The sequence below is a fragment of the Lates calcarifer genome, linkage group LG9, assembly GCF_001640805.2.
Source record: "Lates calcarifer isolate ASB-BC8 linkage group LG9, TLL_Latcal_v3, whole genome shotgun sequence".
NCBI lineage: Eukaryota > Metazoa > Chordata > Actinopteri > Centropomidae > Lates > Lates calcarifer.
In genome coordinates, this window is record NC_066841.1 from 3,346,784 (window position 1) to 3,372,380 (window position 25,597).

At 40.6% G+C, this 25,597-nt stretch overlaps 1 protein-coding gene across 1 annotated transcript in view; it reads left to right on the top strand.

The window, feature by feature from the left end:
• cacna1bb (calcium channel, voltage-dependent, N type, alpha 1B subunit, b) overlaps nt 1–25,597 on the top strand; it is a 123,496-nt gene that overhangs the window by 58,025 nt on the left and 39,874 nt on the right. Inside the window, 13 exon segments of the mRNA XM_051072782.1 lie at nt 7,141–7,244; nt 7,555–7,670; nt 7,783–7,872; nt 10,365–10,454; nt 12,195–12,416; nt 12,534–12,646; nt 12,811–12,923; nt 13,650–13,781; nt 20,435–20,507; nt 20,772–20,889; nt 21,367–21,434; nt 21,598–21,704; nt 23,421–23,483. Coding sequence (XP_050928739.1) covers nt 7,141–7,244; nt 7,555–7,670; nt 7,783–7,872; nt 10,365–10,454; nt 12,195–12,416; nt 12,534–12,646; nt 12,811–12,923; nt 13,650–13,781; nt 20,435–20,507; nt 20,772–20,889; nt 21,367–21,434; nt 21,598–21,704; nt 23,421–23,483 — 1,409 coding nt within the window.

Genomic DNA, 25,597 nt, shown 5'->3' on the forward strand with positions numbered 1-25,597 from the left:
GTCAACTCTCCTTCTTGATGTTTTAATCATGAACAGAGCAGAGGAAAAGGGAAGCGAGTGCAAATGAAGAGAGATTTGAGCTTATGCTAATGATCGTAATGTTGCCAGCCGCTGCAGAGCTGTGCTTTTGACTTGAGCAAAATATCCTCCCATCAGTGTCGTCTTTAGCGGCTAAACCGCATGGTGGATGTTACTGATATGCAACTTTAGAACGTTGAAGGCCAGATTACAGTGGAGTATGCATCCAGAAGTTCAAACCATGCACGCAGAGAAAAATAATAAGCATTATCCTTCCAAATTACTCTGTCATCTGCTGGCTTTTCCTTCATATTTCCTCCCTCCCTCTATATCCCCTAAATTTCTCCTGCTGTGATAATAACAGTCAGCTCTCAAGGTGAAAACTGGATATTAATATGAGGACAAATTACTGAAGGTATGAGCATTCAGTCCTCCCCTGTATCATGTTTATTTGTGCAGTATTGCTTCTCCTGTGCTCACAGTAAATGATCTGAGTTGCCTCTTGCCTCTCTCCAGCACATCTTATATGTCATGTTAGATATCGTTACCATGTTATCACCATCCAGCAGCAACTAGATCAGATTTGACTTGTTGATTCTGACATTATTCTCTTACTGTAGTCTCTCTGTTTTGGTTATGGTTATGAAACAGTTGGAGTCAACTGCTTGGTTAAGGTTAGGAAAGATCATTATGGTCGGACACCAACAGCAGCAGTCCCCCATGTCAAAGTTTTGTTGACCCAACCATCTACTCTGGCATACTTCCTAATGCCATGTCTACACAGAGGGTGTAGAGGCAGCGGCATGTCGGCAGAGCAGCAGCAGCCGCTCTGGTTCTTCATATTTGTCAACACAGCTCATGTTTTGAGAGCCGGCTCATTCCTTTCTATGAATGTTACTGAGCACATAAAATGAAAGGTTCTTCAGGTTTCTACTCTTTTGAACCTCTAGAGGGAACATCAGACTCCCTCTCTGGCAGAGCCGGGTGACAGTCTTCAAGACTACTTAACAACGAAAATAAAATCAGCTCTCTCCTTCTACAATTTCATGCATTGACAGACATTCAGAACACAAGACTATACACACTCTTTTAGCAGTAATGCCATGACAGCGATCTACAAAAGACAGCAAAGCCTCGCGTGGATTCACACTGTGAGTGCTGCTTTAGCTCTGAGCCCGTCAGCGGGGAAGTGAGTCTTGTTGTAGCAGCAGCAGGGTGAGTGGGTGGTTTCTCAGCGTTGCTAATGTGGCAATCTTCATTTCATGCCCCGTGATTTTATTACATTCCTTCTGTCTCTCCTGGTGACCCAGTGACCGCCATCAAATTGGAAGCGGCCTTAATTCCTTCTACTGTGTCATGTTCTGGTTTCACATTAAAATAATTGTACGCATCGCTCTGTATTATTTTTGCTTTTCTTTTAAACTTGTAGTTTAAATATAGAAGTACATGAAGGCGTGAGGTTTGTGTTGTTTTTGGTCTGTGCACTTCTGACTGGTTGGAAGCGGATTGGGAAGTCATTAATTGTTGTGACATCTTGCATTGTGGCATCCCTTCATTGAGCTCTGTATGTGTGTTTGTGTGGTTTAATTTGTGTGTGTGTGTGTGTGTGATGCTTTGGGGTCACAGGCACCTTTCCCTCTCACTTCATTAGAGCCGTGTGAGCCTCTGAGGCAGGTGCACCTTGATCTTGTCAGGGCAGCGATGTCTTGTGCTGTCATGGTGCTCGTCAAATCCTTGTAAAAATAGAGCAGCGCAGAGGGACAGTTATATATGTGTGAACATTCAATCATGGCAGTGTGTGAATTCTTGAATGTAAGTGTATGTACTGTAGCTAAGTGCCAGTAGAGTAACAATATCAAAGAAAGTTAACACAGTTCATCCCATGAGCACCTGCAGGGGTTTACAGCGCAAAGAAATTAGAATACAGGGTGAAATGAATAATTAAAAATATTAAAGATATTTTGGCCACTAAGGGGCAGATGATCTGATCAAGTATCACACAACAAACTTATACACAAACAAACTAATGGATCAAGGCAGCAGTTGTTCAGGTCTGGTAGTGATTTATAACAATGTTTCTGGATTAAAAAAAGAATCTAACTCTAATAAAAAGTCTCTGTAGGAATCCTGTCCATAATGTTGTCAGACACATCAGTGGCAAACATAAGCACTTAAGTGGGCGTACTTTCACGTGGACAATTGCCCATTGGATTACTACTCCCCCAAAAAACAGGTTCAAAAATATCTTAGTCATCCTTTAAGTAGAACTCTTACCACTCAGGCTCAAATTTAGCTGGTCTGGATGCCAGACTTCCTCTGAGCCAGTGAGACTCATACTCAGGTACTTTGACGTGAAAGGAACTTTGTGTCCACATTTAAGTGGTCAGCCTTTTGAACCCAAACTGATGATTAAATATCCCTAAAATTAGCCCATTAGCTCATTAATTCAGTGTCAAAAGAGAAAAATAGTCGACTCTGACAGAGATGATAAGAGCCTGAAATTCAATTTAACCAGGAAACTGTTTTGATATGTTCTTCGTCTTCAAGCAGCTCTCTGAAGACCTTTTGCTCTCTGTGCCACCGGAGCTGCTGAGCGCCGTTTGCTCGTTGTAAATGTTTCAGGACTGTAAGGAGCTGCAGAATTGATTCAGAGTGGCTGTCTTCATCACAGCAGGCTTTCCTTGCCATCAGAGAAAATGAGTGTTTGTGTGTGTGTGTGTGTGTGTGGTGGCAGCAGCACTGTAAGCTGAGAGTGGGAGTACACTGTCACACTGCAACTGCATGATGCATGACTCCAAATTATGTGGCAGCTTTTTTGCTTTTCTCCTCGCTGATCATTCAGAGCAGTCAGCCGGAGATGACTCATGGGAATAACAGAGGTGGAATAAAGATATGAAGTGAACTTGTATAAAAACATCAAGCAGTTTATACAAGTTATTACCTCAAGTTTGTTTGTAGATTTTACCACAAGTACAGAAGCTCAGTTTTCTCTTTGTTTGGACATGATGTGTTTTAGCAGTCTCTCAAAATGACACACCTCTTTACATGTGAACTTATTGTTATTTTGTGAACACTTTTTCCAATACAGCCATAGCTATATCAGTACCACATATACCACCTGTAGCTGTAAGTGAAGTCAGTAACAGAGGAAGTTGCTGCAGCTGCCAAATTATTTGAAGATCCTTCATGAGGTGATGGAGTTTCCTCAAAGTCTGACTTTAGGTGTGGTTAGCCACAGGGTGTAGCAGAAACATAATAAAGTTAATAAAAAAATAAATAAATAAATAAAATAATAATAATAATAATGATAATTGGCAGTAGTATGTTTTCCCAAGTGCCTTTCAGACATGTTAAATTTTAGTTTATTATAATTAGCTTTTACGCACCAGTAATTTTGCAAGATTGGTGCGAGTCATTTATGTTTTTGTCAAGTTTTTTGAATAAACTTGTTCTTGACAGATATTTTAGTTCAACTATCATTTTATTTGTTTTCTTCTGTCATCACATTATACTTAAAGAACATATGGGGTCATTAGAAGTACCTTGCCAAAGGCATCATCGTGCATCAGCAGTTTTGTAATGAACTAAATTAGTATAGCCAGTGGCCTTGATTGCCATATGCCCTGCATTTCCTCTCCTGCAGTGCACCCAGTGTGTTTTAATCTCTTTGCATGGCTCCATACCCAGTGTACTTAAAGATGGGGTGAAGTAATCAGCCCATGCATATAAATGACACATACATAGTGCATACTAAACACTCTAACGATCAGAACAGGGGAAATATTCAAAACCAAGGCAACGTTCTGTGAAGACAGTTGTTCAGAAGATGTTTGAATGTAGAATAAATTATACACAAATGTCATTATTGTTTTTATGCTGTTTTTAAAGTAGATTATAAAGTAGAAGATATTAATATTTGATCAAAATTCAAATCTGTAGACTTGAAACAAAATGGAGACGGGCTGTGAAGAAACACACACAAGTCTCACAACACACACATCTCAGCCTAAATATATGAATTAAATGTTGATGGAACCACAGATGTGTCTGCTTGACAGTGCCCATGGCTGTTTGTAATATACAATATTGGTTCACACCCATCCACAGATGACATACGGTATGATAAAATGATGTGATGGATGTCCTTCCATGCTGCCCATGGGCCATAGCACAGGTCTGGTCTTCTTGCTCTTTTCCTGAATTAGACTGCGCAACATATTCACAGCGTGTGGCATTTCACAACCTGAGTGATGTGCAAAGGTTATTGTCCAGGAGGGACCAGAGAGAGGTGTGAGGATCAGGAGTGTTGTCATACAAGGCGTCCGTCCTGTGATGCTGCACGGTGTAGATGTCAAACTAGACTATATCATACATGCTGGTCTGTACATTGGGATCTCTTTCCAGTTCCCTACTTCAGCTGACTGTACTGAGATTGAGATACTTTGTCTTTTTTCTTATATTAACTTGTAAAGCAGTCGAAAGGAGAAAAACATACATGATAATACAGACAATTCAGTGTTAAATTAATATTTAAAATAACCTCTGATAAATTCCCAAACTTCTTTTTGCAACAGCCAAAAACACACTGAATCCTAAATATCCTCACAAGTTGTACAAAATAAGATTGTGTGTGCTCAGTTGCGTTTAGCTAGTTCAATCTCTTAAATCTGAGAAAAGCAGCAGCTCTTAGGCTTCCACCGCGAGACCTCGCTGTGTTTCAGAATCTGAGAAACATTTGCACAAGCTCAACTGAGCTCAGCTCGTCTGCCTGAGCTGTCAGCTGAAGAATTAAGGCCGTGTCAACGGGAGAGAAGTCTTCCCTCCTTACCAGCTGACTCTGGGACTGAAAGCTGACGCAACAGAGTGCATTTCTACTTCATTTTCTTTCTGCCAGATATCCCGGGTTCCCCAGAGAGAGAAGCATTAAGATATCTGCTGCTACCGCAAACAGAAGAGAGCTGCATGTTATCAAACTCTGAACCAAGACAAATAAGTTAAATATCTTATTTACTCATTGGGAGAAGAGAAAAACCATAAACCTGCATTAAGTGCTTTCTTCAACCATCTGAGGGCAGCATAATAAGCTGTTAACACAACAATGACATAACGTTAACTGATAAACATAACATATAGCAAAGAGTTGGGTTTTAATTTACACAGAGTAACATTAACATTTAGTTAGAGTTGTGTTTCTGTTCTTCTAGTGAATTTAGGTCTAATATTCATCCTCCTTTTAGCTCTGTTTTGGTCTCACCCGACTGAAAGAAATGTCTCGCTCTTTATCGACTAAATGCTAACTAAATTTTGTCTGTCACTTGGCACTGGACAAGCAGCATTCAGTTTGTTTGTCAGAGTGACAACTTTGGACACAGCCAGGCTAGTTGTTTCCCTCTGCTGCCAGTCTTTATGCTAAGCTAAGCTAACAGCATCCTGTCTTCAGCTTTGTACTCAACACACAGATGTCACACTGGTACTTAGCTTCTCATCAACTCTTTGGAAAGAAAACAAATAATCATTTATTTCAAGATGATCAACTATCACTTAAAGCTACATTGAATTGAACTGAAGTGAGATGGAGAGAAGAGAGGGCATTCATGTAAGATTTATCCCAAGAGAATTTAACAAAACGTGGAGAGCAAACGTCATAGAAGGAGGAAAACATAAAGCCCGAGTGATGAAATGATGAGACAGTGATGAGATGTTCGACATGGAGGAAAAAAATACGACGCAGAGCAACAAAGTGAAGCTTCTACCATCCATTTATCCTAGTGTGTGGGCTGCTGCTCCTCTGACAGCTGAGACAGAGGGTGTGCTACTGTGTGTGTGTGTTCATCTCACATATTTGGGTGTATAATATAGATCTCCAGCCTGCTTATTCAGCCGCCCTGAACCTCCCATCACAATTACAACCAGCATGTGGCAGCGCCTCAATACTGGCGTCTGCAAAATGTCACTGTGCTTCACACAGCCCATCAGTCCGCGGGTCGGTCCCCTGCTAACAGGCCGCTGTGTGGGAGCGCTCTCAGACACGGAGGGTGCTGACTCCCACAACCTCCTGAGGGAAACAAGCATGAATATCAGGCCTGCTGTACTGTTGTAGCTCAGGCAATACAGAAGTGCACAGTCAGATTTAGCCATCACCTGATATCATCAAGTGTCAAAGTACTTGGATAGAATCAAAGCCTCACTTGTTTTGGGGTTGCACTATTCAGGAAAACATAAGCAGTGCTTGTTTGAGTATCACAAAACAGGGAAATCAGATAAAAACATGTTAATATATTGTCCAACATACATTTAGCTCCTTTAGAGAGAACTACCTGGCTTTGATTTGTCACTGTGAGTGACCCATTTCTCTTTCAGATAGTCATCATATCCATTGTTAAAATAAAAATGTAGATTATTGTAACTTCAGTACTTTTTGAAGCCCAACACCTTTCTGTTAGTCAAAGAATCGAATTTTCCCAGGTTGTGTGGAAGAACTTGACTCAGAGCCAGACCAGGGATAGAAACAAGGAATAAGCTGATAGTCAGTGAATCAGCATCCGTCAAATATCTGCATGTGTGGGTGTGAAAAGTCATTTAATCAGCCCAGCCATGACAGACTCGTATTGGAAGACTGAATTGTCACACCTATTTGTCTGTGGACAATTCATTCGAAATAGATGTTTCTGAGCTGTAACTCGTGCTGAATTAAACAGTTGTTTTGCCGTGATAGAGGACTGAGCATTAGTTGATGCGTTTGTGTGGTAGGAAGCTCACAGAGAGGAGGGAGACTTTTTTAAAATTGAAAAGTTGTGAGTATTTGTCTAATGACGCGAGTTGGTAAAAGTTTTTTTTTTTTTTGGTTCAGTCAGCCAAGTTGGTAAAAAATACATTGTTATTCACAGCTGTGAATGAGAAATGGGAAAGTGGGATGATGAAACACATTCATGCACTGTCATCTCAAGCTTTTTCATTCAGAACAAAACATTGTTCCATTTACTTTTTATTTTTGAGATGTTCATTCACCATCTCTGTCGAAAATGACTCTGTCTAACTCAAAGTGTGATTCCAAGGAAATTAAACTGACAGTCCACGTATTTATTTGCATGACTGACCTTTTGTATTTTGGTTTTCCTGCAGACCAATGATGTGGCAGGAAACACCTGGAACTGGCTCTACTTCATCCCCCTCATCATCATCGGGTCCTTCTTCATGCTCAACCTGGTGCTCGGTGTTCTTTCAGGGTAAGTCAGCTCTATTCATAAATATTAAAACACAATGTGTTCTTATGATATATTATAAATATTACATAAATATGCTGTAATAGGTACTACATCTGATACATCCCCAGTAGGCTGGCCTGAAACTGTATGGTGCATGCCAGTACATCATACACTGTTTTTCCTCCACACATTTCAGTGTTCAGAAATCCCTGAAACATAACATCTATTAGCTATATCTACATGGAAAAAACAAACGTACACGTACAATAAAATGTGAAATCTATTTATTCTTTCTGTGCATGAAAGAACATTTGTGTGTATGATTCAACAGAGAATTTGCCAAAGAAAGAGAGCGTGTGGAGAAGAGGCAGGAGTTCCTGAAGCTTCGGAGGCAGCAGCAGATAGAGAGAGAGCTCACCGGATACTTGGAGTGGATCTGCAAAGCAGGTTAGATTCATCTCTGCAACAGTGTGAGCTGGCGTTTATGTGTTTGTTGTGTTAGAAAAATATGACAAATTGTTAGAAAGTCAGCCTTTTTCCTCTCTGTCTCCCGCTGCAGAGGAGGTGTTGCTGGAGGAGGAGGATGAGATTGCAGAGGAGAAGTCCCCACTGGACGGTGCGTGGTACAAGAGGAAACAAAACCTTCCAGGTGAAAATAGGGCTGAGTATCTGTTTCCTGCTTTACCATGGGCCGCCACCACAAGAGGCCGATGGTAAACCAGGAACAAAGAGGTACAGTTCATCATTTCAATCCCAAGGTCGATTTTGTGTGGCATCCATGTGCTGTACATAAATCATTCCACAAACTCATCAGTCAGTCAGTCATGTGATCTCTTACTTGTGGAGTGTATAACCTCTGTGTATATACAGTATATATGTCACCATGTCTGACTGTTCATTTGTGCACTTCTTTTGTGTGAATTAAACAAACAAGATACAATATGAATTTTGTTACCTCTGGACAGAGCCAGGCTAGCCTGTTCCCCTCTGTTTCCAGTCTTTATGCTAAGCTAAGCTAACTGTCTGCTGGCTGTACAGTCTTATATTAAATGGACAGATATGAGAGTGGTATTGATTTTCTCATCTGACTCTCGGCAAGAAAGTGACATATACTTTTTTAGAGATCATATTATTGTATGATTTTATTATAATTTTAAGTCCAATTCAAACAGCTCTCACAATCAAATCTTTGTCAAGCCATTTCCTGGAAACTGTAAACTCTCAAATTACCATAATGTTGACATCACAAAACAGAAAATGAAACTCAGTTCAGTCCCAGACAATATGTTTTCTTTGTGAATAGTTTTGGATCTGCCAGCCATGAAGGTCAGAGGAAGAACGCCCAGAACGTTGTTTGGCTTCTAGATAAATAAGATGTAACACATGATTCAGGGTCAAACTTGAATATTAATATATGTCCCTGAATTTGGTTTTGACATAATATTTTCTTCAAACTTAAATGTTTACTTTTAATCGAGCAAACATTGCATGTACATGACGTGTACAGTGGTTCCACCTGTACAGTAACCTCTGTTGTGTAACCGCACACTGTGCTGTTTGTAGCCAGTTATATATACAATAAGTGCAATCATATAATCAGCACTTATGATCGGCCTGTTACTGGAGAGCTGTAGTCTTAATGGATTTGTTAAATTCACTGTACGATGCACCCAACACAAACACTAGAGGAAATACATTCGCCAGTAACTGGACACACACTGCAGACAAATCCATGCTGATGGTCCCAGTGAAGTGACAGCAGCCAGCGGCCTTATTTCTCCAATTAGTTACATATGAGGGATTAAAATGTCTGAATCCACAGACGTAGAAAAATCCATTCTGATGTTGTTAGAGCAGAAAATATGGAGTTGGTCTTCGTCAGATGAATGACAGTTGTGAGTAGTGGAGCACAGTGTCAGTCATAGCCGACTGACTCAGTGGAGATGGTTTGAAATTGCTTTGTTCTAAAACAATTTATCCAGCGTTTACCAAGTCTGTTGATGATAAGAAATTGAAGAAATTATTCCTTTAAAGATGGATTAACTAAGCAATGCAATTTCACCTTAAATTTAACAGCTTCAAGAACATTTTGATGATAATGCTGAACTGTAGATCAGTTAAAAAGACTTAGAGGTCATTAAAAACCAGCGTTCCATCTCTGATATCCAGCTAGGAAACTAAAAATATCAAGAATTATCAACAGATTTTGGTGTGTTGCAAGCCAGGGATCATGGGTAATATACAGCATTCAGCTGTGTTTCAGTTCAGTGAGTCAAGTGATCGCTGGGCTTTGCTTTCTGTACATGAAAACTTAGCTAAAGCTTAAACGCTGTGACACAGAACCCAACAGATTTACTTACCACTCGGCCGCTGTTGCTAAGCAAAATCTGCGTTGAGTTGATTGACGTTTTAATCTTTAAACAAGTAAAAAAAATCTGCCAATGCAGCAAAATGATTTCAAATGAACCGTTTTACCTTTCTTTAATTCTAGTGGAGCATCTTGCCTTGTTCCAACTCAAATCTAGAAATTTCTGTTTGGTTTCTATCAGAAACAAGTTGAGATTTTCTCACTGCACAGACAGGTTGTTTCACTTGTTTTAGTCATTTCTACATAGAAATGTTTAGATGTGTCCCAGAGCCTCGTTCATTTTGCAGCCATGCTTCTGCTCCTCCCAGCAGCCTTCTTGAGTGGAGAACCGGTGGTTGTAGATCTTGGAAACAAGCCTGCAGCTCTGGTGACGTGAGGCTGGTCATGTGACGATCACATTCATGTCATGCTGGCAGTTTTTCATTCCAAGGCTGGCTTCAAGCAGGAAGGCAGAAAATCTCCAAATGAAAAACATGATTGATGTCTGCTATTCATAGTTTCCAATTAGCTCACCACTCCACTTCGCCATTCACTCACACACACACACACACACACACACACATACATATAATTATTTATATATCCTGTGCTGGGAGGAGGGTTACTCCATTGAACTGCAATTTGAAAATGCTTGTTTTTTCTGCTATGACTTTCTCATAAAGAGTGCAGTTTTGCATGACAGCACAGAACCATTTCTACATTACTGTTCATTACTTCTCCTATATTGTATTTTAAGACTAATATGTTATAAATGTTTTCCCTTCTCTTTACAGTCCTGAAACGAGGCAAAGCCAAGAAAGGTAAAAACGACCTGATCGGAGCCGAGGAGGGAGAGGATCCTTTCGCTGACATCTCCTCTGTTGGTAAATGCTACATCTTTCTAACCACAGACACCAGCAGAGTCGACCTTTACAATAAAACCTGCTGTGCTGTGCAGTAAAAGCCTGTCCTCTATCGTTGAAGTGTTGAGTGAGTCATGTCACCTCAGCACTATAAAACATGTTGAATACCTCACACAAACTTCACACATGTACATCACAGGGGCGGATTCAGCACCAGGTGGATCTGGAGACCTAAAACTCTTTCTCCTGGCTGTAGAAGCCTTGAGGGAATAGAAGTATAATTAACTTTCCCTAATTAGACTGTTAAATTAAAATAGCAAGAGAATCACCTGCAGCGAATTAAAATTGGACTTTTTAATATTAATAGTCCCACACAAAGACAACATGTAATTGCTTGTCTGTGGGTTGGAAATAAACATAAGCAAAATAATTGAAACAAATTTTGTTGCCTTCAATTTAAAAATGCTACTTTTTTCTACCTGCTGTCTCATCCCATGACTGTTTTGCATAAAATTAAGTGCCAGGGGAATAGGTGCAGTGCACAATCAAATTTAGTCTCATCTCACTTGTTTCACACATTATGCCTGCAGTTCTTAAAGATATTAGGAGCATATTTTTTAATGAGCAGCTGCAAGAAAAATTCAAGGATTTTCCGGCAATTTCATGCTTCTATTTCTGTCCCTTGGGTACATATTGTCACTTTTAGCGGTTTATAATCTCAATCACAAACGTCTTTCAGTACGTGTTAGCGAATGTAAAGTGGAACAGATTCCTACCCAACTACACAGTCTCAAAAACCTCCATTTTCCTGTAACTGGGTGGTAGTGCAGCTGGAGTGGCAACACCAGACACAAATAGATGTGTGCTCCCAGCTAATTTTTGCAATTTTGGTGACCTGAGGCACAAGTGCAATCCTTGTGCAATTCTGGGAAACTGAAATAAAAAGAGTCTGGAGCAAGATGAATAACATCATTGTTAGGAGGAATACAGCCACAGCAGGTGGTGATGGGTAAAACTGTTCATTTCTATGAGGCAACAAGTCCCAAAACACCAAGATACAGCAGACTGAATGTTAATGCACAGCACTCCAAACATTAACTGAAAGGAAAGGATTAGATACATTATACAAGCAGCTGTGGATGACATTACTGGTAAAAAAAAAAAAAAAGAAAAGAAAAACATCAATCGAATCCAGCTCAAACTGATTTTACAGGGAATAACATTTCCTGGCTGGAGATGACAGAAAGTCGCCATGCCAGTGAGAAATACTTAGCATGTAACTCCCTGTAAAACAACAGCTTCTTACTTTCACATTTTGTGATTCAAAAAACAGATTTAAGTATTATTATAACTATAATTTCTGTTTAGAGTTGCTCTGACAGCACATGTGCACTTCTGACCATACCCAGCTACATCCATCAGTGATGCTGGGTGTGATCAAAGGTGAAACAAGCTTTAAAATTTTAAACATACAGTGTGTGAAAAAGCCTAAATTGACATGCATGAAGGGGTTTGAGCAGGTTGAACTAACCAACACTGCAAATTGCTTTTTTGTGCCTGCCAACTGCAATAAAAGGTAGTCTGAGCAAGCAGAACAGCAAGTGTAATTTCAAGATCTCAATGAGAAGGGCCATGGTGGGGGATGTGGCTCAACAAAGAAAACACACACAGTGATTCACTGTGTAAACTGGGAAACGGTGGCAAATATTTAACCTCCCCACTCACGCATTTCCTCTCTCACCTCTTCGTCATCGCCTCCAGCTCCTCCTGGCTCTCCGTTCGGCCGCGCCAGTGTGAAAAGCGGCAGCAAGATGGACAGCTCGTCTTACTTCCGTCGTAAGGAGAAGAGGATCCGCTTCTTCATCCGACGCATGGTGAAAGCTCAGAGCTTCTACTGGATCGTTCTGTGTCTGGTGGGCCTCAACACTCTGTGTGTGGCCATAGTTCACTATGACCAACCGGAGTGGCTTACAAGGGCCCTCTGTAAGTCTCAAAGTCTCACATACAAATACACACTCATCCTCGCACACAGTTATTGATGCTATTGGCTTATAAAACTAACTTCTCTTGGTTTTGTTACCCTGCTCGTGTGGCTAACAGACACAGCAGAGTTTGTGTTCCTGGGTTTGTTTCTGACTGAGATGACCTTGAAGATGTACGGCCTCGGAGCACGGAATTATTTCCATTCCTCCTTTAACTGCTTTGATTTTGGGGTAAGTTACTGTCAGCTGTGACACACAGGTAGATACTAACCAGCAGTGCCTGCTCTATTTGGATGCAAATCACGTCACCCTTTAGTTTAAGGCAAGATAAGAAGCTTGTTGAAACAGAGTCAGATACAGTAACTGATAACCTTAACCTCTGCTCTCCTCTCCAGGTGATTGTGGGAAGTATTTTTGAGGTCATCTGGGACATGATTAAACCAGGAGCATCATTTGGTATCAGTGTGTTGAGAGCCCTGCGTCTGCTCAGGATATTCAAAGTCACCAAGTGAGTTAATGTCAGAAAACACACGCACACATTTGGTTTTCATTTTTTGCATGACCATAACTGTCAGCGTTTAAAGATAATATCAGATTTTTCTCTTGATTATATCTGCTTGTCGCAAAAATTGCCTTCTTCTCAGTGACATAAATCAGTCAGACAGGAACACACAGACGCATGATTCACACACTGCTGCAATCAGAGCGACAAGTGAAAACCATGCAAAAACAGCCTCTGGTTCAAAGGGTTAAAGCTAAATCATATCTATTGTCATTCAGCAGTCACTGTCCTGAATAAACTCAGCACATCTAAAACCCATTGTGTTCTTTAAAATGTTCAAAATCGGTGTGAATTGTTTTACATTTTGGAGATGCTAGGTTTTCATGTTACAGGAGCTGCACTTGTTTCTTAATTCTCTTCTCTATGAAGTGACAATCCTGTTAGAGTTTGATGGCAGTCCTTTTATTGCATTAGATTAGCTGTAATCCTGTGATTCAGTGAAACTGGCAGCTGTAGACCCTGACACATTGATTTGTTTTATGCCACCTACAGCTGTTACTGCCAGTGTGGGCCTCTGTTCCTCCTCTGTTTGCTTGTTTCTGGCTCCTTTCTCAAGCTTTGTTATGTTATTCTCTTCTTTTTGTTCTCAGCGTTTAACAAAAGTTACTCTGTGTCCTCATCCATCATTCCTCTAAGACTCTTTTTATGTGTTTGTTTGCTGCTTTCTCTCAGATACTGGAACTCGTTGAGGAACCTCGTTGTTTCCCTCCTCAATTCCATGAAGTCCATCATCAGCTTGCTCTTCCTCCTCTTCCTCTTCATCGTGGTCTTTGCTCTGCTGGGCATGCAGCTCTTTGGAGGACAGTGAGTAATCTCTCTAACCTGTCCCACTGTCTGACCGCTCTCTGTGTCCTCCTCCTTTCCGTCCACAAGTCAACACAGACACACATGTACACACACAACCTCTCCTCTCTGTGTGTGATCCCTGGCCCGGCGTGGCGGCGGTGACAGACGTGTTTACGCAGCAGGTAGCTGGCAGAGCGAGCCGCACCGACTGCAGCCCTTTGATATCACTCTCAGCAGGAGCTCCATGTCTTCTAATGACAGGAACACCTCATGAGTCCGGGCTGGCTGCAGTTAATCAAAGGCCTGGCATCCAGCCCGTCTGACTCAGCTCATATGCACACATTTTACTTTCTCTCTCCTCACATACAATATCACCTCACATCACACAGACACTGCGCAGCCATGCAGGCTGACTAAGAGTTTTGTTTTTATGATATTACATATATTAGCTGTTATATCTGAGCTGTTCTTTAATTTAACGCAAGAACCTTAAACTCTCAAAGTGTAAAGCTGAGACGTTGCCACAATGACAGAAAGAATCATGATTAGGTGTCATGAACAAGGCAAGAGTTTATCCACAATATCTGCTCCATTTTAATTTGGAAGCATGCACCGTTGAATGTCATAGGAAGTAATAATCCTTAATTACAAAGAAAAACCACAATGAGTAAACCAAGTCAAAGCTGAAGCAGAAAGTCGGTTTGTAGACTGATGGATGTTTACAATGAACCATCTGGGTAACAGTCTTTCAGTTTGTCTTTGTCTTTGCTTCCAAAGAAGTTTCACCAGCTTGTTTTGTTTTTTTACGACATGTCTGCTGACAGTGTCTCTCCCTTCATCAGTTTCCTGTGTTTAATGGGTCACAGATCTAAATTGTAATAAATCTAACTTAGCAGAGTGGAAAGTTTGCGGAATAATTTGATATTGAACAGAAGAGAAAAAGTACAACACTGACCTTTGACCTGTGTTTCCATGTCGCTCACAAGTGACCTCTTGTGGTTGCGTCAGAAGCAAAGGAGGAAGTGGTTCAGCATTGTTGGAACATTGCAAAACCTCTTAGGGTGGATGTCGAAGTTGAGTGTCTGACTTCTCTCCTCTTCATCCCATCTCCTATCAACACTCATCCTGATCCTTCCTCAACCCTAACCAAGTAGTTTATGTTCTGAACCATAAACGTACCAACTTGATGTCTTTGAAGCAGCAGGCTGTTGCCATGGCACCAAGCCTTGCATAAGTGTGCAGCCACCATTAGCGTCTTCGGTGATGGACAAGTGTGAGATGAGTCTGACGTCCACATGGTGCTTCCAGCCAATCGAGCACATCAGGGCCCAGCACAATGTTCTCTGCAAATAATGTCTGTTGTAATGTTCAAGTTCAAGTCCTATATTTTAATCTTAAAGTCTATAAATGTACTCAAGCTGTCAAATACGTTCAGACAAAAATCAAGAATAACAGGCATTCTGCCATTCTTCTGGCTACAGATAATGTCACTTTAAGTGTTGAGTTATATCAAAACCAAAGAAAACACAGCCATTCCTCAGGCAGATGATTTCAATTGTTTAATGAAAAATAGGCTGTCACCCTTAAATAGAAGATTAAGTGGCTTGTTAAGGAGAGGAAGAAATGCTCTGTTATATCCAGACTTTATTTCTGGCTCAGAAATTATGTTCATTCTCTCAAAACACCTAAAGTAATCTCCTGGTAAAATTGTGAGAATTGAAAGATAAACAGCTTGAGGGAGAAGACCGTTTCCCTGCTGAGACTCACAGGACATCACCGACTATTTGGGGAAAAAATATGTGATAAGCTCAAAGGAAGTGTGCAGGATTTACTGTAACAGAATAAGGAATTTTACTGGTTTCTGCTTTGCAGCTTTTGGTTTTAAAAGTGCAGACCGTCTTTGTTGATTAACTCAGGACACAGGAGAGATGGCATTTTATATTTGCAGCACAGGCCTTCTTTAGTGTGTTGTGCTCAGTGGTTGTACAACCTCTTGGTTTGAAAGTGACAACCACTTCAAAAGAAAATGTTTTTTTCCTCTAAATACCAGCCATACCTCCTATTTTGATACTGCAGTTTTTAACTGTTCATGACATTTTAAATACTTCACATTTCATCAAAAAGAGTTTAGTTGAGAGATTAATCTTTAATAGATACAATCAGTATCCAGGAAATTGCTATAATACATTTAATTCAACAACCCCCTGTAATTTTTGTGTCTTGCAGTTGTTTCAAATCTGTTCATCTGAATTGGTCCCCCTTTGCGTCCCCAGAACTTGTCTTCTCAGGCAGTAGTTTATCTCAGGCTATGTGTCACTCTAATTTACTTAAGTTGACCTTATAAACAAAATACAGATAAAAAAATCTTATTACATTTCCTGGCTAGCTAACTGCACAGGCAATATCGCCACAATTTATTGCAAAATAATGCAGAAATGTTTGCAAATTTGTCATAATAACAAAAACATCTGTGAAATCCAGGAGTGGTGGAATAGCTGCAGCTCTTGCACACACTGTGGGCTCCCTCTTTGTATTCAGATAGTAAAAGCCAGTTTCATTTCTTGCCTTCTCATAAGCCTGCAGGATGCTGTGGTTGTCCTGATTCATGTCACATTCCCAATGCTCTGCAGGTTTTTTTTTTCCAATAACAGCCAGCTGTTATCTTCAATCGACTTGTACATGTCTGTGTGTTCTCAGAGATATGTGTTGCAGTCACCTATACAATGTAGACCTGCTGCTATTGCCAGAAGGATGCGGGGGTGAGGGCAGGAGCTTGTGGGGGGAGTTTAGCCTCACATGACTCTTGTTTTCAGGATTGTTTTAATGAAGTCCCTGCGGATGCCGTGCGGAAGCTAAGCAGCACGCTCCCAATCCCTATTATCAGAGTAAACAGAGGTCGGCACACACAGCCGCAGCAGCAAACCGCCACCGCCGCTCCCTGCACAGGGCCCGCTAATCCTCAAGGAAGGAGGGGAGGGTGGAGGGAGAGAGGAGGAGAGGGTGGGGAGCAGGCACGGGATGGGAAAGAGGAAAGGAAGGTGTAATGGAGAAAGTGATGGAGGGATGAGCAATGGGTGGAGAGAGGGGTGGGTGATCGAGGATGCAGTAATGAGACAGAGAAGGACAAAGGTAGAAGGAGAGGAGCACGGGGAGAGAGACTATGATGACATACCAAGGGAGAGAAGGCTTATTGAATTAGTTGCTCCTCCCCCCTCTCCTCCAGCCCTCTTCCCTCCATCCCTCACTCCCTCCCACCCCATCTCCCTCATGCATGCACTGTACATATTAGAGCCAGACTGATACATGCTGACCGATATTATCAGCCGATAAAAGGTTTACGCAGATTCACAACATGGCCAAAAGTATGTGGACAGTCACTCATTGTGATTGGTAAGCATTCCAGTTCATCCCAAAGGTTGCGGAAGGGGCTGAGGTCAGGGCTCTGTGCAGGCCAGTCAACTTTGTGCACAGGGTTATTGTCATGTTGAGACAGGCCAAAACTCAAGCTACTGGAAGCACACCATTAAGATTTCCCTTAACCATCAGCATGAAAAACAATCCAATCCTAGGTGTCCAGATATTTTTGGCCATATAATGTATATTGGTATCAGCAAACATGTTGGCAGGTATGCAAAATCAATGGCAGAGCAGCACTGAATATATTATTGGCAGACACACAAACATATCAGAGGATCTGCTCTGAGAAGGAGAAACCAGCTGTCATTCATTTCACTGTGGTAACAATGTGCTCCACATCCTCTCCTCATTTTTACAGACCCTTCTTCTTCCTTCACCCTATCTCTTCTCCCCTCTTCACACATCACATGCTTTGAATTATATGGCTGTGAAAGACATTTTCTTCATTCTATATATCAGAAATAATGATATTTCAATTTGAATTTCCAATCTTTGAACTCCTATAAAGTCTTTTATGTACCATGCTTTTTGGAAACACATTCAGTGGGTCGTTGCTGTATAGTTCATAAACTCTTGCATGCATCCTCTCTAATTATGTTGGCTAACAGCAGCTGTATTGTGATTATTTTCTCTGTTGAGCTACTTTCATATACCTTGATGTCAAAAGATATTCAATAAGGAATTAGATGTTAAAATGTGATGTATTCTGAGACACTAAGAGACTCAAACATGCAAACACTCATGTCTGTCCTTGTTTGTTAAGGATTCAGTGGTGGGCATTCTGTCCCTTTGTTATTTGTTATTGCTCATTTCCTCTATTGTGAAATAGCTGAAGTGCCATAACTCACAGAATGGTGCTTCAGGTAACTTAACTTAGTAACTCTGGATTAGAAAGCACTGATGAATATAAACATTTCCACAGTACGGTAACAGACTGGATTGAAGTGATGACGGGCCAGCGTGACAATACACAGTGTTGCCATAGTCAATTAGACATAAATTTGAAATTTAAAAATAAGTTTTACTGTTTGGAAAATCCTTGTTTAACATCTAAAAACAAGGTTTTACATGTTTAATCTTTAAATTTGTGGTGAAATGTTAACATTATCATAATGTAAGTGTCTGTAATGTTGTTCGCCTGGATTTTCTTCATCTGTTACAACAAAACCCATTTAAAATACCTTGTACAATTGCACTCAGACTTGTCTTCAGTGTTGCCTATGTGTCCTTCTTCTTCTGTCCAAGCCAGAGTGTTCAAATAGTAAATCAAATCAAAAGGAGAAAATTCCTGAATCTAGGCATCACTCCAGTTTTGCTGTATTTGCATCACATTAGACACTTGAAATGATGACTGATCAGCAGTAGTAGGTTATTTTCAGTTGAATGACCAACCCATCCTTATGCATCTCTGTGTCATTCTCTCATTGTCTTCTTCAGTTTCAAGACCACGGATACAGGTTTTGGCAGGTTTGTTGGGTCATTTGGGGGCTTTCTGCAAAGACTTAGATCCTCTGTGTAGAAATTGTGCATGTGTGAATTAAGCTGGACCCTAACTGTTTACTTTCAGTAAAAATCACAACATGTTAATACAAAAATAATCCCATACATCTGTGGTAAGGTAACTGTTGTGGGCTTAATACCCAAAGTAGAATACTCTGATTCTTTGAGACTAACAAATCTCTATTGACTTCTATTGACTTTTGTTACCATAGAACAGTTTTAGAAGTTGTGTGAAAACTGTTTTTGTCAAACAAGAGAGATGAAAAGGTGGCAAACATTTTAAATTGTAAAAACAAAATCTCCCTTTATTTACTCTTAGTCTGTTTTTTCCAATATTGTTTGTGTTTTCTGTCATTTTCCCCGTGTTGAAGTGTGTTTCCATTCACAAGTGCTGTTGTGTTGAGCCCAAAACATACTGGCACTGTAGGGATGCGTGTTTTAAACCGGCTTCACACAGCTGTAGTTATGAGATGCTGAATCATCAACGCCCCAGAAAAGCACCTTTTCTTTTTCCAGACACTCTCCCCTGTTTGGCATATCCAGACTATCTTGTCAGCTGATAGCACGTCTTCTTCTGTGGTGTTGTAGCTGTCACAGTGGACAAAGAGAAACTCAAATATCCACATCCTTACAGCTGACAGTCTCAGTATTATGTAAAGGTAGTTTTAAAACAGATCATTCCTGGTGAACAGATGTTGAATCAAATCAAAAGGAGAAAATTCCTGAATCTAGGCATCACTCCACTTTTACTGTATTTGCATCACATTAGATGGTTAATATGCTGTGTGGATTTGTTGACATTCTGCATCGCAGCTCCTCTTATTTGTTCGTATAACGTGTGTGAAAAGATGCAGCCCTGCGCTGCAGAGGCAGTGTGTTTTGGACTTGAAAGTTGGAGGCGTGGCTCCCTGGTGACTGGTGTTTCCTGCTGCTGCATGTCTCTCTCCCTCTCCTTCTGTCTCATGCATTATCAATACAAGACGACTCCCTTCATCTATGAATATGCAATTCTCTACCTGGAGCTGTGAAGAAATACACTATACACTTGTGTTGTACTTTTGTCTTTGTGAGGACCGATGTGTGTTGTAGACATTTTGTCTGGTTCTTACTTCAATCATTCAATCATTTTATGGTTTTTACCATCATATATTGGTTTTAACTAGTGCAGTGCCTGTTCAAAATCTATCTTGCAGCTTTCTTAAGAGCATCATCCAAACAAAACCTTTTTCTTCAAGTAACATGTAGAAAAGTAATGTTTGAAACTTCTGAAGAACTGCTCATCCAAAAACCTTCACAATCTTCGCTGCACTTTCTTGGGTCCTCAGCAATACACCCTCAAAGTCTGAAGTCAGTTTGAAGTCAGACGAGGAAATGCATTATGCCACTGAAGGTCCTCACAAGTATACAAGTGCAAATGTGTTTGTGTGATATAAAAGGAATATGTTATAAACAAGGAGAGAAAGAAGAAATGGAGCAGCTGTGACTCAAGGTGTGAATGTGCCTGTTTCCATGTCGTGTCATGTTTCTCTCGAACAGAAACATGACGTATTGTTGCTTTAACAGTTCACAAATAAGCTCCTAACATTATTAACCCAAGTATTTAAATTTTAATCCTTGATCTTTAAAATAATTGCATTTCTGTACCCTCTCCTGAGCTGCAGGTAGATGCCATTATGATCTGACTGGGACTACATTTTATTTATGTTTTAGTTTTTCCACTCTTTGTAATGATGTTGTTCATGATGTTGTTTTAGGTTTAACTTTGAAGATGAGACCCCAACAACAAACTTTGATACCTTCCCAGCAGCCATCCTCACTGTGTTCCAGGTAAGGCCCTGGCACTTCACGGTTTTTGAATAAATGAGAGACTTTCTGGAAAAAGAACGATTGTTATCAGTCATTTTAATTAAAGGGAATGACTGGTCTGTGTACCCTCTGTCCCCTAATGAGCACAATGATAATCCTTCAATTAGTCTGTGCTCATAACCCTTCACTCTGTAAAGTAATTTAATTCTATACTCTGTGAGATTTGCATGATGCGTTACAACCCGTCTGTCCCTGGCATTGTTCTGACTCTCTTGTCTTCCTCAGATTCTGACTGGCGAGGACTGGAATGCCGTGATGTACCATGGGATCGAGTCTCAAGGAGGCGTTCACCGCGGCATGTTCTCCTCGGTCTACTTCATCGTCCTCACGCTCTTTGGAAACTGTATCCTCTTTGACATCTCGTAATTAAAACTGCTAATTTATGTGCGAGAGTCAAAAGGAGTAGGTCAAAATGTGAAAATGGTTTTAGGTTGAAAATGGTTTTAATTTTTCTGGGGTGTGATCAGCTCATCCATTTCTCTTTTGGCTTGCATCGAGTGAAAATAATGTCCATGAACAACACACTCAAAATCAATCAGTCTTCCCTTTAGAGTACAGGATGCAGTATCTGTTGTGCAAGGCTGACATTTTGGCAGCAGGGTATTTATTTAGCATCCAAAATGAAGAGGGTTCATTCTTTGGCAAGCGTATTACGGACAGTTCTGGAGCTCTCCTAAATATTAGCCAAGATAGGAGATGCTTCTTAAGTTAGATAAAAGGCTTTTAGCCCAGTTCTAAAAGCTGGATAAATGGTTTATTGTTTGATCACAGGGAATATACTGTCCACCTGTATTTTCTCCTGAGTCCAGTTCTTATTCAGACACCCTCCTGAATGTCTTCTTGGCCATCGCTGTCGATAACCTCGCTAATGCACAGGAGCTGACTAAGGTGGGCTGAGTCAAACAGTCCAGATGTTTTTATTTGAGGACATTAATAACACATTTTTCTACTTCATAGTAAAACATGTCAAACCAGGACCTGAGAAAAGCCCTGTAATAGGAACTTATTTTTCACTGAAGATAGTTAATGTGTTGGTTGTCGCTGGCTAAAGGATGAAGAGGAGCAGGAGGAGGCAGCCAATAAGAAGCTTGCCCTGCAGAAGGCTTTGGAGGTGAAGGAAGTAAGCCCGATGTCAGCAGCCAACATCTCAATCGCTGCGTAAGTTTCAGAGAATCTCCTTCCTCCTGACTGCAGCTCTGTTCAGTCCCACACTGGAGATAAATGTGCCTTTGTCAGTCAGTGTGTTGTCCCTCTCTATGTTCCTCCCTCTGGAAATGTCTGTGTTTGTGCAAACTGTGTTGGATCTGTGTACGTTCTGGATTTCTCCTCATTCACTCCCACTGTGAGAGTGCTCCTGTAGTGTTGCCTTGTTTATTACACCACACACCTTCTTCACCAGGAGACGCAATTAAGGAAGTTTCAAACAACGATACATTTCAGTTTCCTCCGCACACTCCTCATTTTGAGCCTGTTTGCCCTTCACCAATCTTGATGCATATTTTGCCCTCGTTTGTAGCATAGTTATTAAAATAATGTTACAGGTTTACGTTTAGTTTTGGAAGCTTTTGTGGAACCTGAGTACAAAATTTCAAAATACACATGACCGGATGAAAATATGATATTTAATTGTTCCATTGAACATCTAAAGCCTTGTTACATGCTGCAAAAACAGCATTTCATTTTTAAACGACTGTCCCATCTCTGAACAAGCAAGTCATTGTACTGCAGATGAATCTATGTATCTACTTCATATGAATGCCATTATATAGTTATTTTTTCATCCCCTGGACTTATTTTGAAAGTTCAGGAGATGAGAGCTATTAAAACAGACGAGCAGGAGAAGCTTATGAACAAGATACAATCTAATCTTCACTGTCAGAAGTCCCCATTTTCTCTAATATGATAATAACAGGGATGTCTTTGTGAACGCAGATATCTCCTGTCATGCTAAAACTTTTGACCCGCCCCCTCTCCACCACAAGCCTCTGATTGACAGGTCCGGGGTCTTGTGTCAACGAGGAAATTAATTGCGCCTCCAAATTCTACTTATTTTTAGATCTTTGATGAACGCTGAAATTATGAGAGTCTGTCAAGAGAAGGCTGTGAACACATTTTCCTTCTTATCAGCGATTTATAGCAACAAGATCTTATACTTGAGGTTAAAATGTGCCTTTTTCTTTGATACCCATCTTCTCTATAAAATCAATAATGCACACTGTCTGTGCATTTTGCTCTTACAACTGTGTGTTGTATAATTCTACACAGTCCTCTGGGTGACGTGCAGTTTCACACAGCCCTTTATTCATTTGACAAAGTGATCATCTTTGATTCACACTCGTTCCTTAATTGCCATCCTCCTCACTGGGAAATGGGTCAGTCAGACTGTAGAAAATGATCAGCTCCTCTTACGATCTTTCCCCTTTTCACCGTCATTACTGTTATTATGTGATCCTGTACATTGTTTTCGTGTTCTCAGAATATTTTAATTTGAACATTGAAGAGTGTGGTAACATTGGTGAGTGAGCCTTTTATTTTAAATGAACTGTTTTATGTGGATTCTGTTGTGCTGTTTCAGAGAAACTCAGGGTTTCATTACAAAATGAATACAGACTTTAAAAGGTTAAAATTTTTACTATTAAGGTTTTGGAATGAAACCCCTGAGTTTTTTTTTTTTTAGTTTCAGTTTTTGTTATTATAAAAATGTATTTGCTGTTAGACACGCTTTGTTGCTGTTGTGTTATTGAAGTAGTTGCACAGATTAGTCCTTTACTGTGAAACAGGAGGGGACAGGTGGACACACAGACTGACAGACAGTCCACCTGTCCCCTTCAGATTTGTGTCTCATTTTTTCTTTTGTTTTTGTTGCATGTACAGTTTTGTAAAGCAAAATCGAGATGCACTCTCTCGCAGGTCGTCCATCAACAGCATTCAGTCACCGTGAGTTATCACTCTCTGTTACAATATTCCTCCTCTCCTTTTCTCTCTTCATCTCTTTCTCTCCTTTCCTCTAATGCTCCTGTTGTTGTTTCCTCTCCTCTCTGGTTATCATCTGCTGTTCTCCCCATTTTCCTTGTGTCCGCTCTTTTACTCTCCCCTCCTTGTCTCCTCTCCTCTTCTTGTTTCCTCTCTTCTTTCCTTTTGTCCTCTCCTTTCTTCCTCTCTTTACTTCTTTTCCTGTCTCTTCTCCTCTCCTCTCCTCTCCAGTCTGCCTTGTGTCCTCTCCTATATCCTCCCCTCCTTGTTCCCCTTCTCATTTTTCCTTTCTTCCTCTCATGTCTCCTCTTCTCTTCTCGTTTCCTCTCCCTTCTTCTCCCACCTCTCTTTTTCCTTCTTCCCTCTGTTTCTTCTCCTCCTCTTCTCCTGTCTCCTCTCCCTTCTCCTCTCCTCCGGACCTCCATAAAACTAAATTATAGTCTGTCGTGTCTTCATTGCTGGTAAAGTGAAATGTATTTATGATTCTTATGAAAAACAGAGCCATCACAAAGGGCCTCTCTGACGAGAAAAACACAATAACATGTAAATAGCATAAACGCATTTTTCGCTTATGTGGCCTGTGTAAATCACTGATACATAAACACAGTTATTCCACCCTCTGGCCTTAACTAACCATTATGTACTTTGTTGATGGCTGCAGATTCTCTGTGTTGGCGCCTACAGTAATTCATCTTGCGCTCTGTGCTCTCTGATGTGAATAATTTGTGTAGAAATACTTAATTTCTCCGAGCGTTGCTATCACCGAAGGCAGTTTGGCATTTCCAGTCTGTTTGTTATCGTAGACCCCAGGCCATCACTTTAAAAGACAATTTGACCCAAGGCCAAAATTAAACGCAACAGCCAGCTGGGAGTTTGCTTTCCTGCCCGGCGATCTGCTGTCTAAATCGATTAAAAATGCAGATGGAAGGCCGGAGATGCTTATTTGACATCTCACCTTGTTGAGATAGCACAAATTCATTACTACAGCTAACTTTGATTTCTCTGACATCACCCTCTTGAGTATTTTTCAGTGTGTGCATGTGCTCTTTTAATATATCTCACAAAATAATTCTCCTTTCAACCTCAGCGTTTCATCTCTCACTTTCCTTTCTGTATAAACACTACCTGTACGTCTGTTGCTCACCTGTCTGTGGATACCTGTCCCGTGTCCTCTGTGTTTTCTGTCTGTCTGTGTCCTCTGTCTTTTAGGAGTTATACTGTCTACTCCTCCCCTGCCCGACGAATCTTGAGGTACAGGTGACCAAATGGAACAAACTTAACTAACCCATAAAGCCCCATGTAAACAAAATCATACTGTGCCAAAGCAGAAACAGTATGCAAATGCCTTCACACATGTTAGATGAAAAATATGAACACATCAAAGAATTTTTTGATTGTGTTTTTGATTCTTTTCACCTCTGTGGAAAATCCCATGATCAAAAATCCCATACCAAATACACATCAGCAACGGCAATCACCCACAGCATGTTGGTCCTGCCTGCACCATTTACACACGAGACAGAATTTGAAAGATTATTTCTGTTTCAGTTTACTTGCATGTTACATTAGATCAGAGATTTGCTGCATACAACAAAATATGATATTCACAAACTATTAAGAAGATAAACATACGGCACCTCCAACTTTTGATTGGCTCTAGAGTGTGAATTGATATTCAGGATATTTTCAGTCATGAGGAATCTCTTTAAAAAACATGAATTAGTGGCTGCGTTAAACTTTTTCTTCCATCAGTCTTTTATTTCAGTTGTGACATGCATCTGCGTTAGTCCCTGAAAAGCCTGCTTTGCGTCAGCTCCTAGTCATTTGAAGTGCAAGGCAGAATCCTTGAAAAGCAATGTATGAAAACACTGCCAAGACGATTCATCCTTTGCCTTTTTCTCACACAAAGAAAGCAGCTGTAAGTCATTTAGGAGAAGATAAACTTAGAAATCACCACGCTACAGATATTTACACACCTGTTAGTTAGAGCAGGTTAAACCAATTAAAAACATGCTAAATAAAATTACCTCACTTATACCTATAACCTTAATATGTCCTTCGACCTGAGCGCCCGGAGA